The 18,824-nt window shown below is 42.1% G+C and overlaps 1 protein-coding gene across 3 annotated transcripts in view; it reads left to right on the top strand.

The window, feature by feature from the left end:
* Positions 1-6,915: 6,915 nt before the first annotated feature.
* Positions 6,916-18,824, top strand: part of CACNG3 (calcium voltage-gated channel auxiliary subunit gamma 3) — an 88,408-nt gene continuing 76,499 nt past the window's right edge. The window contains exon 1 of one of the 3 annotated variants that reach the window (XM_058710179.1): positions 6,916-7,620. In XM_058710179.1, the coding sequence (XP_058566162.1) occupies positions 7,263-7,620 (358 nt within the window). In that variant the 5' untranslated portion in view covers positions 6,916-7,262. Of the gene's footprint in view, positions 7,621-10,456; positions 11,691-18,824 lie in introns of those variants that run through there. The other 2 variants (XM_058710180.1, XM_058710181.1) reach the window with 2 other exon arrangements.

Here is an 18,824-nt window from a genome sequence, read left to right as displayed (position 1 = left end):
AAAATAATAAGAAAAAGAGGCTGAGACGAAAAATAAAGTGACTGGCAAGGCCCCTGATGACTTGTATTTCCTGGCTTCAATTCCTTGCTAAGGCCTGATTGTGTCTTTGCCCTAAGGTTCCTTGAAATGCCACCGTATCTTTATACAAAATCTCCCAATTTTTTAAACTGTCGCCAGTGAGTTTCCAGTGTTTACAGCCAAATGTAGTAATGAAATGCCCCCTACTATGTTATGGGCTCCTTGGAGGATAGGAACCATATCTTTGTGTCCTGCAAAGTGGTAAGCTTTGCACATAGTAGGCACACAGGAAGCATTTATTGAATTAAAACAACTGTCAGTACACCTTCCTGAAAGACACAACCACCTTCAAGGGGCACTGACCCCTCCTGAGTTGAAGGTGACTCCAATATATAAAAGGATACACAGAGAAAAAAGCAGATATACCAAGCCAGCTACTCCACTAAGAGTCCAATAAAAAAAAATTAAAAAAAAAAGATAAGCCTCGGGGTACCTGGGTGGCTCAGTCGGTTAAGCATCCAACTTTTGATCTCAGCTCAGGTCTTCATCTCAGGGTTGTGAGTTTAAGCCCCATGTTGGACTCTGTGCTGGGCATGAAGCCTACTTAAAGAAGAGATAGAACGAAGCCTTAATAAGAGGATCAAACATCAGTTTTATTTATTTATTTATTTATTTTTAATTTTTTTTTTTCAACGTTTATTTATTTTTGGGACAGAGAGAGACAGAGCATGAACGGGGGAGGGGCAGAGAGAGGGAGACACAGAATCGGAAACAGGCTCCAGGCTCTGAGCCATCAGCCCAGAGCCTGACGCGGGGCTTGAACTCACGGACCGCGAGATCGTGACCTGGCTGAAGTCGGACGCCCAACTGACTGCGCCACCCAGGCGCCCCCAAACATCAGTTTTAAACCATGTAAATGCCTCCCAGTCTCCCACCACAAAAGTAGGATCAGAAATTATCAGCAAACAGGGAGAGCCAGGCTCCATTACTGTAAGATGTGATAGTGCTTTGTGTTTTTGTTTTGTTTTGTTTTTTTTAATTTATTTTTTGTATTTTTTAAATTTACATCCAAATTTTTAAAATTTACATCCAACAATGACTTCAGGAGTCCTTAGCGCCCCTTACTCATTTAGCCCATCTCCCCTCCCACAACCCCTCCAGTAAGTAACCTTCTGTTTGTTCTCCATATTTAAGAGTCTCTTATGTTTTGTCCCCCTCCCTGTTTTTATATTATTTTGGCTTCCCTTCCCTTATGTTCATCTGTTTTGTCTCTTAAAGTCCTCATATGAGTGAAGTCATATGATATTTGTCTTTCTCTGACTAATTTCACTTAGCATAATACCCTCCAGTTCCATCCACATAGTTGCAAATGGCAAGATTTCATTCTTTTTGATTGCCAAGTAACACTGCATTGTATGTATGTACATATATATATATATATATATATATATATATATATCACATCTTCATTTATCCATCGATGGACTTTTGGGCTCTTTCCATACTTTGGCTCTTGTTGATAGTGCTGCTATAAACATTGGAGTGCATGTGTCCCTTCAAAACAGCACACCTGTATCCCTTGGATAAATGCCTAATAGTGCAATTGCTGGGTTCTACAGTAGTTCTATTTTTCATTTTTTGAGGAACCTCCATACTTTTTTCCAGAGTGACTGCACCAGTTTGCATTCCCACCAGCAGTTCAGAAGAGATCCTCTTTCTCCACATCCTCGCCAACATCTGTTGTTGCCTGAGCTGTTAATGTTAGCCATTCTGACAGGTGTGAGGTGGTATCCCATTGTGGTTTTGATTTGTATTTGCCTGATGATGAGTGATGTTGAGCATTTTTTCATGTGTCTGTTCACCATCTGGATATCTTCTTTGGAAAAGTCTCTATTCATGTCTTTTGCCCATTTCCTCACTGGATTATTTGTTTTTTGGGTATTGAGTTTGGTAAGTTCTTTATAGATTTTGGATACTAACCCTTTATCTAATATGTCATTTGCAAATATCTTCTCCCATTCCGTCGGTTGCCTTTTAGTTTTGCTGATGGTTTCCTGCACTGTGAAGAAGCTTTTTATTTTGATGAGGTTCCAGTAGTTCATTTTTGCTTTTGTTTCCCTTGCCTCCAGAGATATGTTAAGTAAAAATTTGCTGAGGCCAAGATCAGAGAGGCTTTTTCCTGCTTTCTCCTCAAGAATTTTTATGGCTTCCTGTCTTACATTGAGGTCTTTCATCCATGTTGAGTTTATTTTTGTGTCTGGTGTAAGAAAGTGGTTCAGGTTCATTCTTCTCCATGTCGCTGTCCAGTTTTCCCAGCACCATTTGCTGAAGAGACTGTCTTTATTCCATTGGATATTCTTTCCTGCTTTGTCAAAGATTAGTTGGCCATATGTTTGTAGGTCCATTTCTGGGTTCTCTATTCTGTTTCATTGATCTGAGTGTCTGTTCTTGTGCCAGTACCATATTGTCTTGATGATTACTGCTTTGTAGTACAGCTTGAAGTCCGGGATTGTGATGCCTCCTGCTTTGGTTTTCTTTTTCAAGATTGCTTTGGCTATTCAGGGTCTTGTCTGGTTCCATACAAATTTTAGGATTGTATGTTCTAGCTCTGTGAAGAATGCTGGTGTTATTTTGACAGGGATTGCATTGAATATGTAGATTGCTTTGGGTAGTATTGACATTTTAACAATATCTGTTCTTCCTATCCAGGAACATGGAATACTTTTCCATTTTTTGTGTGTCTTCTTCAATTTCTTTCATAAGCTTTCTATAGTTTTCAGTGTATAGATTGGTACCTCTTTGGTTAGATTTCTTCCTAGGTATTTTATGGTTTCTGGTACAATTGTAAATGGGATCGATTCCTTGATTTCTCTTCCTGTTGCTTCATTGTTGGTGTATAGGAATGTAACTGATTTCTGTGCATTGATTTTATATCCTGCAACTTTTTTGAATTCGTGAATCAGTTCTAGCAGTTTTTTGGTGGAATCCTTTGGGTTTTCCATATGGAGTATCATGTCATCTGCAAAGAGTGAAAGTTTGACCTCCTCCTGGCCAATGTGGATGCCTTTTATTTCTTTGTGTTGTCTGATTGCTGAGGCTAAGACTTCCAATACTATGTTGAATAACAGTGGCGAGAGTGGACATCCCTGTCTTTCTCCTGACCTTAGGGGGAAAGTTCTCAGTTTTTCCCCATTGAGGATGATATTAGCATTGGGTCTTTCATAAATGGCTTTTATGATCTCGAGGTATGATCCTTCTATCCCTACTTTCTGGAGGGTTTTCATCAAGAAAGGATGCTGTATTTTGTCGAATGCTTTCTCTGCATCTTCTGAGAGGATCATGTGGTTCTTGTCCTTTCTTTTATTGATGTGATGAATCACATTGATTGTTTTGCGAATATTGAACCAGCCCTGCATCCCAGGTATAAATCCCACTTGGTTGTAGTGAATAATTTTTTTAATGTATATTGGATCTGGTTGGCTAATATCTTGTTGAGGATTTTTTGCATCCATGTTCATCAGGGAAATTGGTCTATAGTTCTCCTTTTTTATTTTTTTTTTTAAACTTTTTTTCAACGTTTTTTATTTATTTTTGGGACAGAGAGAGACAGAGCATGAACGGGGGAAGGGCAGAGAGAGAGGGAGACACAGAATCGGAAACAGGCTCCAGGCTCCGAGCCATCAGCCCAGAGCCTGACGCGGGGCTCGAACTCACGGACCGCGAGATCGTGACCTGGCTGAAGTCGGACGCTTAACCGACTGCGCCACCCAGGCGCCCCTATAGTTCTCCTTTTTTAGTGGGGTTTCTGTCTTGTTTTGGAATCAAGGTAATGCTGGATTCATAGAAAGAGTTTGGAAGTTTTCCTTCCATTTCTATGTTTTGGAACAGCTTCAAGAGAATACGTGTTAACTCTTCCTTAAATGTTTGGTAGAATTCCCCTGGAAAGCCATCTGGCCCAGGACTCTTGTTTTTTGGGAGATTTTTGATTACTAATTCGATTTATTTACTGGTTATGGGTCTGTTCAAATTTTCTATTTCTTCCTGTTTCAGTTTTGGTAGTATATGTGTTTCTAGGAATTTGTCCATTTCTTCCAGATTGCCCATTTTATTGGCGCATAATTGCTCATAATATTCTCTTATTATTGTTTTTATTTCTGCTGTGTTGGTTGTGATCTCTCCTCTTTCATTCTTGATTTTACTTATTTGGGTCCTTTCCTTTTTCTTTTTGATCCAACTGGCTAGTGGTTTATCAATTTTGTTAATTATTTCAAAAGACCGTCTTCTGGTTTCATTGATCTGTTCTACTGTTTTTGTTTGTTTGTTTGTTTGTTTGGTTGGTTTTGATAGCATTAATTTCTGCTCTAATCTTTATTATTTCCCGTCTTCTGCTGGTTTTGAGTTTTATTTGCTGTTCTTTTTCCAGCTCTTTAAAGTATAAGGTTAGGTTGTGTATCTGAGACCTTTCTTCCTTCTTTAGGAAGGCCTGAATTTGCTGTATACTTTCCTCTTATGACCACCTTTGCTGCATCCCAGAGGTTTTGGGTTGTAGTGTTATCATTTTCATTGGTTTCCATGTACTTTTTAATTTCCTCTTTAACTTCTTGGTTAGCCCATTCATTCTTTAGTAGGATGTTCTTTAGTCTCCAAGTATTTGTTACCTTTCCAAATTTTTTTCTTGTGGTTGATTTCGAGGTTCGTAGCTTTGTGGTCTGAAAATATGCACGGTATGATCTCAGTCTTTTTGTACTTATTGAGGGCTGATTTGTGTCCCAGTATGTGGTCTATTCTGGAGAACGTTCCATGTGCACTGGAGAAGAATGTATATTCCACTGCTTCTGGATGAAATGTTCTGAGTATATCTGTTAAGTCCATCTGGTCCAGTGTGTCATTCAAAGCCATTGTTTCCTTGTTGATTTTCTGATTAGATGATCTGTCCATTGCTATAAGTGGGGTGTTGAAGCCCCCCACTGTTCTGGTATTATTATCAATGAGTTTCTTTATGTTTGTGATTAACTGATTTACATATTTGGGTGCTTTCACATTTGGAGCATAAATGTTTACAATTGTTAGGTCTTCTTGGTGGATAGGCCCCTTGATTATGACATAATGCCATTCTTCATCTCTTGATACAGTCTTTATTTTAAAGACTAAATTGTCTGATATAAGTATGACTAGCCTGGCTTTCTTTTGTTGACCCTTAGCACGATAGATGGTTGTCCATCCCCTTCCTTTCAATCTGAAGGTGTCTTTAGGTCTAAAGTGGGTCTCTTGTAAACAGCATATAGATGGATCTTGTTTTCTTACCCATTCTGTTGCCCTGTGTCTTTTGATTGGAGCATCTAGTCCATTGATGTTTAGAGTGAGTACTGAAAGATATGAATTTATTGCCATTATGTTGCTTGTAGAGTTGGAGTTTCTGGTGGTGTTCTCCGGTCCTTTCTAGTCTTTGTTGCTTTTGGTATTTATTTATTTTTATTTATTTATTTTCCATCTTTCCTCCCCTCAGAGAGTCCCTCTTAAAATTTCTTGCAGGGCTGGTTTAGGGGTCAAAAGTCCTTTAATTTTTGTTGGGAAACTTTTAGTCTCTCCTTATATTTTGAATGACAGCCTTGCTGGACAAGGAATTCTTGACTGCATTTTTTTTTTTTACTCAGCACATTGAATATATCCTGCCACTCCTTTCTGGCTTGCCAAGTTTCTGTGGATAGGTCTTCTGCAAACCTCATCTGTCTTCCCTTGTAGGCTAAGGACTTTTTTTCCCTTGCTGCTTTCATGATTCTTTCCTTACCTGGAGTATTTTGTGAATTTGACTATAATATGCCTTGTTGATGGTTGGCTCTTGTTGAATCTAATGGGAATCCTCTCTGCTTCCTGGATTTTGATGTCTGTGTCTTTCCCCAGGTTGGGAGAGTTTCCCACTCTGATTTGTTCACATAACCCTTCTACCCCTATTTCTCTTCATCTTCTGGGACCCCTATGATTCTGATGTTGTTCCTTTTTAATGAGTCACTGATTTCTCTAATTCTTAAATCATGCTCTTTCCCCTTAATCTCCCTCTTTTTTCTGCTTCTTTATTCTCCATAAGTTTGTCCTCTATATCACTGATCTCTGCTCTGCCTCATCCATCCTTGCCTCCGTGGCATCCATTTGAGGTTGCAGCTCAGTTCTAGCATTTTTTATTTCATCCTGACTAACTTTCACTTCTTTTATCTCCACAGAAAGGGATTCTAATGTATTTTCAACTCCAGCTAGTATTATTATTATCATGATTCTAAATTATGGTTCAGATATCTTGCTTGTATCTGTGTTGGTTAAGTCCCTGGCTGTCATTTCTTCCTGCTCTTTCTTTTGTGGTGAATTCCTTCATTTTGTCATTTTGAAGGGATAAAAGGAATTAATGAGGTTAAAAAAATTAAAATTTAAAAATTTAAAAACAACATACACACACACTAATGAAATAAATGATGTCAGATTCTAGGTGCCTTTTGGTCTGGGTGTTGAAAGGAGCTTGATAGATTAGAGAAATGGGGGAAAGAAAGAAAGAAAAAAAGGAAATTGTTTGAAAATTTGAAAAAATGAATAGACTGAAGTAGAATAAAATGAAATGATGGAAGTAAAATAGAATTTGAAAAAATTTACACAAAAGTAAAAAGTATAGTAGAAAAAAATTGAAGAAAAGTATTTTAATAAAAATTGAAAATTCAAGTAATTTTTCTTTCTGTATTCAAGAAAAAGAAATGAAAAAGAGAAAAAAGAAAAAAAGAAAATTTAATAGATGGACCAGCAAACAGACTGAAATATGATTGAAATTACTTCGTTTTTCCCTAGAAGTCAAACTGTGAAGCGCTTTATTGTCCGTAAACTAAGCAGGCAGAGAGTTGTGTTCCTGAAGAGCGATGTTGGCCCATTTGGATGGGGCTTAGTGTAATGGCTCCATTCTCCACTAGATGGCGCTGCTTAGCTTACTGGGGTGGATGACTGTGGCGCTTGTAGGGGTGTACGCACATGCGCAGGGGCAGTGAAAATGGCGTCAGCCAGCCGCCAGGTCTCTAGTATCAGAATTCTGTTCTCGCGGATCAGCAATCGCACATCTATCCTTTGTCTTCGGCTTCCATCCGCTTTTAGACCGTCCGTGACCAAGACCCAGGCAGATGCGGCTGTGTTTCCCGACCCCTCACTTCTGAGGGACTGCGGCATCGACCTGTTCTGCCCCTCTGTGGAGGGTCTCACCAAGCAATGGCCGGATGCCGGCCACACTCAGGAATGTTCGCAAGACTGTGCTGCTGCCGCAGGCCGGAGACTGCGACCGGGTGCCAGCCCGCCCCAGAAAAAGTTTGCGCGACAGTGTAGCAGCAGCGTTTCAGGGTCTATGGCCAATCACAACACGCATCTGGCACCAGGCTTCACCCCCAGGGACTTTGTTCCAGCACCAACGAAAGTGGTCGTTCTCCCAGGGCCACTGGAGCCTTGCTTTGGGGGGGACCCACACAGCCTCTACCAGATGTCCTCCCAGCAGGGGAACCACCTCTCCTGTGTGGCCTGAAGAACACCGGACCCCACTCTGCTCCTGGGGATTCGCCCTTCTCACCAGAGCACCGCCAGGTATAGAGCTGCGGCGTTTCAGACTCTGCGCTCCCCCTGTTTATAGTCTTAATGAAATTTAAACCCTCTCCTTTCTCCTTTCTCCTTTTTAGTTCGGTCCCTGCAGCTGTTTCTACTTTTCCACTTTCTCTCCAGCTGCTACTGGGGAGTGCTTTTCCCATACTCTTCACCGGCTCCATCCTCTCTCCACCAGCTCCCTGCCCTCTGCGGCTTCTCTCTACCCCAGTTCACCTCTCTGCGCCATGTACCTGCTGAGTTCTGTGGTTCAGGTTGTGGAGATTGTTGTGTTAATCCTCAGATCGGTTTTCTAGGTGTTGATCTGGTTGTATTTCATGGATGCGAGACACACACAAAAAAAACCTTCCATGCTGTTCTGCCATCTTGGCTCCTCAGATGTGATAGTGCTTTGAATCTCTTGGGTCCCAGATTGATCTGGTGAAAGAGCCCTCTAGTGGTAGAAATAAGCAATTAAATCTAAGCTTAGAAGCTGATTCTACGCTCCCATGTATATACCGCCTACACATTCAATTGAATGAAAGGATGAGGTCACCCCCTAGTAAGTGGGGAATCATCACGGGGAACTAACTGATGGCCCCCCTACCTCCACACTCCCACTCCAGGCACGTGTTCTTACTTGCTTCAAATGCAGGTTCAGGACTTCCCACAATCTGTGATCAGCTTTGGCCCTGGGCAGAAGTTGCAAAGGGTGATCCTGCTTCATCAGGCCAAAGGTTCAGTATAAAGCTCCATCTTATAACACATGCCCCTTTCTTTCCTTCCTACTGTCTACAGTATCCTGATCTACAATTATCACTTTCATCTGCCTGAGCTCCTGACTCTCCCCTCGCTATTCCACAGTATCCTACTTGGATACCCAATTCCTTCTGCTGGACCTCCTGGGCACAATCACCTTAGCTGAAGCTGCTCTCATTTTACTGCAGGTCTGGTGAATGGAGTGACTAGAGCATACTCTCCTTAAGCCCAAAGTCACTGACCTCCCATCTACATGGCCCTGCTCTGGGAAAAGACCTTTCTTACCCTTACTGGACTAAAGGAAGAAAGAAACAGATCCTGGAATGGCTATTATGGTCATTTTTCAATTATTTTATATTATTTAATTTTCTGAGAGGAGGGAAGGAAAATTTCACTCATCTAATAACATCTCATTAGCAACTTCATCTCCAAGTTACAGATAGCTTTTTCCTTGAAAAAGAAAAAAAAAAAAAAAAGCCAAAGCAGAACATTGTAATAAGAAGCAAATTTTTTTTTTAAGAAAAAAATTAAGTCACTTATAGAAGGCCTTGGAGACCTTCCTCTGTTGTCTCTTACATTCTTTGGGAGTAAAGCTAGCTATGGTTGTGGGCCCAAGTTTATCTTTTTCATTTTGGTTATGTGGCAGATTTTTCATATTTCTACTTCCTGCCCATAAAACAGTATTTGTGAACCATGACATATGCATATGGAATTAAATACATATAGGTGCACAAACATATGCTATGCCTATACACAAGCATGCGTGCCCACCCATCCACACAGCTATGTATTTATAGCAAACATATTCACATGGCCCACAACAGTGTCTACAGGTACATGTATATATTTGCATATATGCAATTCTTTTCTTCTGCCACAAATTCCCAGGCATTCAGAACTCATAACTAAATTGAACACAGCACAGGTTAACATTTAAACACAATCACACCATGACCTTATATTCAAATCCATGTATGCACAGGTATGTTTATCTAACACCAAGAATCAAGTCTTCAAGTGACCTTAAACTGCCCCCCCCCAATGTAGCAAAGTAACCAAGAAGTTGTGATTACATCTGAGAACTCTTCAATACATTACTGCTACTCAGTCATCTGTATAGATGCTCTCAGGCAGAGAGCCTGACTTGGCACCAGGAGACTATATGTGTTTGTGATTACCTTCCATTATATTTTTGTCCAGTTTAATAATACTCAAACATGACAGTTGGTAGTGGTCACATCTCAGAAACTGCAGAAACAACCCAAGCAGCCTCAGTTCCAAACACCCAGCCTCCCGTCATGCCATAGGAAAATAATAATAATAATAATAATAATAATAATAATAATAATAAAGGCATTTCTGTGGACTGTCATTAGTCAACTCTGTGTTCATGTGTATGCCAGAATACATAGTAATAGAAAGCTGGTCAAATGCTGATCATTTGCAACACTATTTTAAAGGGAGACTCTCACTAGCTTTCAAGTGTGCAATGGCATTTGCACTTTGGACTAACAAGGAAAGCAGACCTAACTTCACCTGCTTCATGGTCTAACTTAGACAAAAATGTAAACAAATGAACATTCCAGGGACTTTTGGAAAGAATTTGACATTTTTATTGACTATCCCACCTTGAATCCATCAACCCCCACCACCACAGACGTAAAGATGTTAAAGTATGAGATCAAAGACCAATATCTCACACCCCATCGCCCCAAATCTGTGATATGCGTACAACAGAGTCTATATACGTTCAGTTCCTTCTGTCTTTTAGGAATACATGATCATATGTATATGAACAGTTCCGGGTCTGATCTGAGCACGTTGTCTCCGGTGTAAACGAGAGCTCCAGAGAAAGGAGGGTAGACATATTGGTTTGTTTTCTGGGGAGCCAAATTGAGACAGACTATACACAGATGTGCCTGTGACCACACTTTTTACCCTCCCGAGTAAGACATAGATCTGTCGCCGGGAGTTGCCGGTCCCTTTAAGAAGACTCGGTCTTCCCCAATGGGCTCCAGCGGCGCCCGCAGCAAAAGGCAAACTTGCCTGGCTCATTGGTGGGGGGAAAACGCCGCGCTGGGTGGGAGCTGAGAGAGCGCCAGAGTGCGCTGCGGGCTTCTTTCCCCTTCCCCTTTTCTTAACCCTTCCGGGAACGGAGGAACAGGGTGTGCTGCAGCGCCGACGAGCCGGGGCGCTGACTGCCCTGGGCTCCGGAAACTTTGCGCGGAGCGTGGGATTGACCAGGCAGAGCCGAGCCGGCTGGCTGGCCTGGAAAGGGACTGGGGAAGGGCGGCGGGAGGGAGGACTGACCCTCCGGCACCCCAGCAATCTAGCCCCGACGCTGGAAAGGCAGGGGGTGCAACAGCAGCGGCTGCCAGGGAGCTGTCCCTTCAGCACCACGGACCTAAAGCCTGGGCGTTAGGGAGGCGGAGGCGGGGCAACAGGCGGGAGCTGTCCCTTCAGCACGGCAGACCTTTGCCCTCCGATGAAACCGGCCGGCCCCCGCCCCAGGACTCTGTCTTTTCTCCAGTTTGAGCGGGGGTGTCAGGAGCAGGCGGAGAGCTTTCCTGGGAGGCTGGGGAAGCAATGAACACTCTTCTCAGCGACTCGCCTCCCAGCAGTGCTATTTTTTGCCATCCGCCTTCACCCCCAGCACACGCGCTCGCACACACACGCACGCACGCACACACACACACATAGACCTCTCTGGATTTCTTTGCCTTGAGTCTCCCGGGGCTGTGAGGAGCCAGGCGCATCTCAAACCAAGCTGGCAGCTCCAGGCTCCGGAGCCATGCCCTGCACGGACCCTCATCTTTACCAAGCTCCTGAGGAATGAAAGGAACCCAGGGATCCTCAGAAGGCAGCAGTGATGTGGACCAACCCCCTGGAGCCTGCACCCTTCCAAGGGCCATAGGCGACCCAGGGAACCGGAGAGAGCTCCAGACAGGAGATCCCAGGTTTCCTAAAGTCTCTGTGGATGGTGACAAAAGGAGACCCGAATTTTTGGAAGAGCCTGCCCTAGGTTACCCAGCTGCAGAGTGATTTTCCCCTCTGGCATTGAACCTACCCCTCCAACCCCCAGCCATCCAGAGTACCATGAAGAATTATGAGGATGTGTGACAGAGGTATCCAGATGTTGATCACCACCGTGGGAGCCTTCGCAGCTTTTAGTTTAATGACCATTGCAGTGGGCACGGACTACTGGTTATATTCCAGAGGTGTGTGCAGGACTAAATCTACAAGTGATAATGAAACCAGCAGGAAGAATGAAGAAGTAATGACCCATTCGGGGCTGTGGAGGACCTGCTGCCTAGAAGGTATTTACAAATTCCTCTCAGTGGCCCCAAATAATGCAGTTTCTGATATTCTGATATTCCAGCAGGTGTTGGGGGAGATGGAGTGATGGGGAAAGAGGAATAGTTTGAATTATTGCTGAGAAGGTGCAGATGTCCAGACTGTTTCCAGCAAGACGAATGCTGAGTGGGATGAAGGGGTTGGATCTTGTTGATTGTTTATGGTTTAAGCTTCGTGAGATGCGATTTTGTGGCACTCTAGGCAGCTTCTGCAGTTGAGCAAAGTCTTCAAATCTAAAATTCCTAAGCATATTGTGAACTGCTTTGATCTGTGGCTTGAGATGGGGTCTTTGGCTCTGTTTAAACTGCCTTTCAGTGGAGGAGGGAGAGGGAGAAGGAGGAAGGAAGAGAGAGGGGAAGGGAGGGCGAAAGGGAGGGAGGATTGGAAGGAGGGAAAGGGAGAGAGAGAGAGGGAGAAACTGTGACCTAGGCTGGCACACTCTGAGCTATTTCCTTATTTATAACATAGTCTTATCAGTTTCTTATGAGTTTGGTCTAAGTAGATATTTTCACGAACTTGCATTGCCAACGAGACTTAACATATGTGAACCCTTACACACGCACATGCACACACACATTTTAACAAAACTTCCTTACTAATAGATGTTTCACTGTTTGGGATCAAAACAAAACTGAAGTGTTAGTATTTGTTATCCATCTGTTTTCTTTCTTAAGTCATCTCCAAACTCAACAAATATATTCTCATTACATTTGTATAAGATTGATTCTCCAAAAATCACAGCTTCTAATTTAAAAAATTGAAGATTTTTGCTCCAAATTATAACGAAGAGGACAGACCAATTTTTAGAATGTCAAGCTCTTGGGTAGCCTGACTGATGATTAAACTCACTTTCACTACATGAGGAGTCACTCTCAGCATCACTGGGAAATGCCTGAATGTCAGTGGTAGCAAATAGGAAAATAGAGAAGAAAATCAAAGCTCTGTGGAGCTTATGTGCCTGAGGGAAGGCACTGGATTAGAGGGGCAAAAGGGAATTTTCTCAGGCTTCTGAGGAATCTGTGAAGCTTGTCACAGTGATGAGCAAGGAAATCTGGGTTTCCTGTATGTTCCCCTCCCTTGTTTGCCATTGGTTCTCCATGCCTGCATTCCCACTGGTTGGCATTTGTCAGGGCTTTTTGAGAACTTGCATTTATGTAAATCTCTTAGGAAATCATGCTATGACATCACTTGCTAGTGTAATATTGCATCATTCCCTGGCCTTCTTCCCATGTCCTCACACTCTGAACAACTGCTCTCCTGACTGTAGCACTACTACCATTGATTCTGTTTCCAACACAAATTTGCAACTGGTGGGAATCCCAGGTAGGAAAAGACTACTTTAAATGCAACAAAGATCATTGTACTTGAAGCCAGAAGACCTGGGTAATGCTGCAAACTATGCATGTGACCTTGGCTAAGACATTTACCTACTCCAACCCTCAATTATTAATCTGGGAAATGATTAGTTTGGAATAGGTGGTCATGAATTAGCACTATCCAAAGCTCTTATTTTATCCAGGGCACTGATGGAAATTTTAGAATAATTATTTCCCAAACATTGACAAAAATCTAAAGTTTGTGATCATTGGTGATCAGATATGGTGAAGTCATTTACCTTAGGGAAGTTCCATAGTTCCCTTTCCTATATTGACAACAAAGAATTATCTTTTGTAAAGTTGTGATTTGGTGGATGTTTTGATGTATACATGGTTCTAGGATGGCATAAAAAATCTGAGTCAAACAAGGTACATATGTAGACCATGCTTCAGTTATTTCTGATTCTTCTGCCTCTTAGAACTAACCTTGGAATGCAGAATTAAACACCAATTTTGGCTTCCCCTGTTAGGGCCTAAAATCCCTGAATCCTTGCTCAGAATTTCTCAACTGATGGTTTCTCTTTTCTCCAACATCATGTCCTACACCCACAGTTTGCACAAGGAATTGGAATCCCACCCAGGCATTCTGTGGGCTTAGTGGGAGAAGTGAGAATTTGAATCAAGATGGAACTAGATGAATCTAAGATATGTTTTTAGGTGAATTCTTTGGAGAAAATTCGTTGCAGTCTTCATGCAACTTGACCCAGCTACACATTTTTTTTTTACATTTTTGAAGTATTAAATACAGTAAGATGCATGAACTTGAATGAATCACAGTGAATTATTAGCTATGTGTACACCTGTAGAACTACCACCTAGATGGACCTGGCTGAAAATCTGAAGCCAAGATTTTTCTTTGTGCATGAATATAGCAAATGTTCAAGGAATTTTCAGGAACCTCTGATCTCCTGCATGGGAAGACACATGCAGTAGGCAGCATTCATCCTGTGGAATAAAGCTGCATACCCATCTCTCATTCAGGATCCCTTGTCTCCCAGAGTCTCGACATCCTCATTTTTCTGGTCTTTTAGCGTCAAAGGATAACTGGAGGTCTTGTAGCTCAGTTTTCCCTAATATCAAATTAGAAGAGTCAGTTCATCCACACTTTTTTAAGAACCATGAGAGAATGTGACTATTTTGTCCAAAAGAGAATGCTTGGGAGGGACATGACAGCTGTCTGCAAATATCTGAAGAGTTGTCATATGGAAAGGAGATTTGAAATGTTCTCTGTGGCCTCCAGAGGGTAGAAGTAAGAGCTAGAGGAAAATAGGTGTTACCTCAATATAAATAACTATGCAGTGTGGAATGGGGAGCTTTAAGAGGTATGAGTTCTTCACCACCAAAGATATTCAAGAATAATGAAACTACATCAATGTTTCCAAACTTGGCTAAATCATCAGGATTACATGGGCAGCTTAAAAAAAAAAAAAAAAAGATTATGAGGCCTCACAAGTAGATTCTCTGCTTCCATAGGTCTGTAGTGGATCACTGGAATCTAAATTTTCTGAAACTCCTCTAAGTCATTATGATGTTAAAAGCAACAAGTATTGACTATTTACAACGGGCCTGGCAATGATTACATGAGTTAAGAAGGATCACATCACTCAAGTGAGAGAAGGGATGTTTCCAGTTTTCACTTCTATAACTCACCAGAATGTCATTTATATTTAGTACTTACTATATGCTAGCACTGTTCTCAAAATTTTGAAAAATTAACTTTTTCCTCTTTAAAGGAGCTCATTGATGTAGGTATTGTTATTGTCCTCATTTTTTAAAGTTTATTTATCTATTTTGAGAGGGAGAGAGAGTGGGGAGGGACAGAGAGAGAGGGAGAGAGAAAATCCCAAGCGGGCTCCGTGCTGATAGCACAGAGCCCGATGTGGGGCTTGATCTCACAACCGTGAGATCATGACCTGAACCGAAACCAAGAGGCGGATGCCTAACCGACTGAGCCAACCCAGGCACCCGTACTATCCTCACTTTATAGGTGAAGAAACTGAGGCCTAGACAAATTATATGACTTGCCTGAGGTTATATACCTAAACCCAGCAGGTCCTACTTCGCCTTAGCCATGTTTCTTCTCAGAGCATTTGCTAGAGAACATTAATTCATGCTCCAGTGGATAGGTTGCTACTGCTACAAACATTAGCTCGTGAGAATGCCCAGACACATGGGTTTTTCCACTCAGAAGTGTCAGGTCCCGGAACACTCAGCATGCCTGTGCAGCATCTGCAGGAGTGCAGGAGACATCAGACAGGCGCACACTCAGAGACAGCAAAGGACACGTTTTGAATGAGAAAAAAAAAAAAAACAATCGACCTATGTAGAGACACCCACACTCAGAAAGCAGAACGAATGCCTGACTCATTATCTGGAAAGCACGCAAGGCATTCACAAAGTAGGGCCCCAACTTGCTGCGTGTTTTCAATGGCAGCATGTGCATTTGAATGAGAACACGTTCAATGCATGATTCTCTCATTAAGACCTCTTGAAGTCTGAGACACAGTCAAAGTGATATATTTACATAATGGAAAGACCACTGGCCTGGTAGCAAGGAACCCCGAGGACACATCACATTTCTGTCGCTAACAGTTCTGTGAATTGTACATGTTATTTTCCTCCCTTGAGCCTCAGTTTATCCAAGTCTGAAATGAAAGCCCCAGGTAAGATTAGGGAGTAACAAATCCAAATGTCCATGCAGACGAAGCAGGTAATATAACATTTACCTGTTCCAATTTACATTTGGAACAAGGATTTCGCTGTCCTCTTAATTCTATGGTGGGGGAGGGGGAAGTAATTGCATTTGAGAAGATCTATAGTAACTGAAATGTGGTCTCAGGGTGGGGCAACAGAGAGTGGTGGGGACTGAGGCAAACCAGAGAGAAGAATCCCCCATCTAAGGGACAATTACTATGGGACTTGAGTTGATTTTTACTCTGGGCCGATGTGTACCAAATTCATCCCAATATTCCAAATATTAAAAAGCCAGTTGTAAGATCTCTTGATTTTTAAAATGTGGGCAACTAGGGGCTCCTGGGTGGATCAGTTGGTTAAGTATCCAACTTCAGCTCAAGTCATGACCTTGTGGTTCACGAGTTCAAGCCCCACCACATTGGGCTCTGTGCTGACAGTTCCAAGCCTAGATAGGGCCTGCTTCAGATTCTGTGTCTCCCTCTCTCTCTGCCCCTCCCCACTCATAACTCTGTCTCTGTCTCTGTCTCTGTCTCTCTGTCTCTCTCTCAAAAATAAACAAACACTGAAAAAAAATTTTTAAGTAAATAAAATGTGGGAAACAATTTTTAATGCAGTGCCTGCCAAGCCAAACTTACCTTATTGTTGAATTTGATCCATAGGCTGCCAGTTTTGAGCCCTGGAAATTATCTAAAAGTCCTTTTTAATCTAAATTTCTGATATTTTCATATTTTATTCCTGAATTGTTCTCCATTAGTCAGTGATCACTTTTTCAATTCATTGAAAAAAATGCTTACAAAGAAAATAAAGCCCACTTAGCTTTTAGGACAAGGAACTTAAAATGACAGAAAAGAGTTTCAACAAAATGCTATTTCTGCTACAGATGGGCCTGAATGACATCAAACATCTGGCTGAAAAACTGAAAAAAAAAAATTAGCCAGTCATTAGAAGTTCCCCTATATTTCCAAATCTCCAGATGGTTGACTTTTTCAGCCAGATGGGGTTGCAGCTTTATTTATGTGTTCAGAAGCCTTCGGGGAAGCTGCAAAGATGTGATTGAGGACAGGGATGAGAGAAGGGTGTAACGTTTGTTGAGTATTTCCCATGTGCCAAGCTCTGTGCTGGGTGCTCTCGCATATGGTAACTCATACTTTTCATATTTCCTAGCTCCCTCCAATAGAATATAAGGACAGGGATCCTTGGCTGTTGGGAGCCCTGGTCTATCTCTAGAGCTTGGGAACAGTACCAACCAGTCACTTCTGCTCCTCCTCTCCTAGATCTGATGCAGCACCTTCCCTGAGACGTGGGTACAGAATGCTCTCTCTTCCTTACTCTTGACCTTTCCTGTTCCTTTCCCTGCATGCTTCTTCTTTGTCCCTAAAGCCCAAGAGGCAAATAGAGGAGAGAAGTGGACTGGAGCTTTAAGGCAGGATGGGGGTGAGTAACTATGCCTGTGTTTGTAGGGCCAGTCAGGATTGGGGAGGTGGCAGAGGTTGAGGTGTGAGCATGATAACATTCAACTAGAACATGTCTGTATGGCCATATTGCTTGTTAAAATGTTGAAATACTTTCCTACTTCTTGGTAAACAGCATCTGGCCCAAGTCCCCCATCAACCCTCCCCCTTCCACCACCACTGTAGCTACCCTAGCCTATCCTGGAACCTCCCAGACATCTATGAGATTTGTCCAGTAAAGGGTTAAGACCCAGCCCAGCAGGGTCCATCATGATCCTGCCCCAGCCCTACGGAAGCATCTATTCTGACTGGTCTCGTGTCTTACCGGTGATTAAATATTCTGAATCTTATTCCTAAGTTCTATCATTGGTGAAAAGGACTGACTCCTCTTCCTTCTACCTCAAACCAGCCCCCCTGCCATCCTACTCATTCAAGGAAGTAGATGATTTGAAAGTAATTCTGTTTGCTTCATCACTTGACATTTTATTTTCTGGATTAGAAAAAAAGGCAAGTGATCCGAGTTCCAAGGTTGGGTAACCAGTGTAGGTTATTAGCATGGTGACTAGTGGGCTTACTGGTATCCATCAAAAAAAAAATAAAACAAGAAAAAAAAAACCCACAAAAAGATGACTGTATCCTTTGAGTGTTCTCTTAGAGCAGTTTCTAACAATCTTACCGAAGGGGTCATCGGATCCTCTAGGGGAATGTAATTTTGTTTGACTTAAGTTTCATTACAGATTCAGGGTCAGTGGTATAGTTAGATGTTTACTTGTAGAAACGTGGAAAGATGCAAATTAATTTGCTCATTAGAGGTGCAAATGATTTCTGTTCATTAGAAGACATAACCCCAAATGTTGTAGATTTATTGCCCTTTCTCTAGAACATGAATCAGTTTCCTAACTTGACAATCTTACTTCAGAATTTTTCCCTGAAAAATATATATAACATCCCCCTTTGAACTAGCTTTGTCATTCTGCCAGTTCTCTCATTGAGGAGTTGAATAAAACTTGACATGAGCTCATTGTATATTTTAGGAAAATTATGTTTCTAACTATTTAAAAGTTATACTCTGACATGTGGAAGTGCCCCCCCCCCAGTGACACCAGTGTTGCTGAGGCTAAAGAGAAGCCCACAAAACTCCAATGTTGTTTTTCTTTTTTCCTCCATCCACACGACCCTGCCAAAGCCCACTTTTTCACTGTAGGAGCAAATGGGCCTTTAATCATTTATGCACTGTTCTCTGACCACAGAGAACATGGGACAACAGCAAGGGGCTTGAGATCAGGTAGACTTGGGTTCTTACCTGGATCCTGCCGTTTATTGCCTGCAACACCTGGGAAGATGCTTAACCTCTGATCATGAGTTTCCACACCTGTAAAATGAAGAAACACAGTAGCAAGCATTTTCAACTATTTGTATTTTTATGCTTCTTATGGTTCCTTTATTCCTTCATACCTCTAAATAATATGTTGACCAGTAGTCCTTAATTCATCCTGTAAAGATAATACCCACGTGCAAAGACAAACGATAAGCTAGCTTTCTTATGCCACCTCCTTTCTCCTAAATACTTGTGGTT

Source organism: Neofelis nebulosa, chromosome 18 (assembly GCF_028018385.1).
Source record: "Neofelis nebulosa isolate mNeoNeb1 chromosome 18, mNeoNeb1.pri, whole genome shotgun sequence".
Taxonomy (NCBI): Eukaryota; Metazoa; Chordata; class Mammalia; order Carnivora; family Felidae; genus Neofelis; species Neofelis nebulosa.
This window is presented reverse-complemented; position numbering and strand designations above follow the sequence as displayed.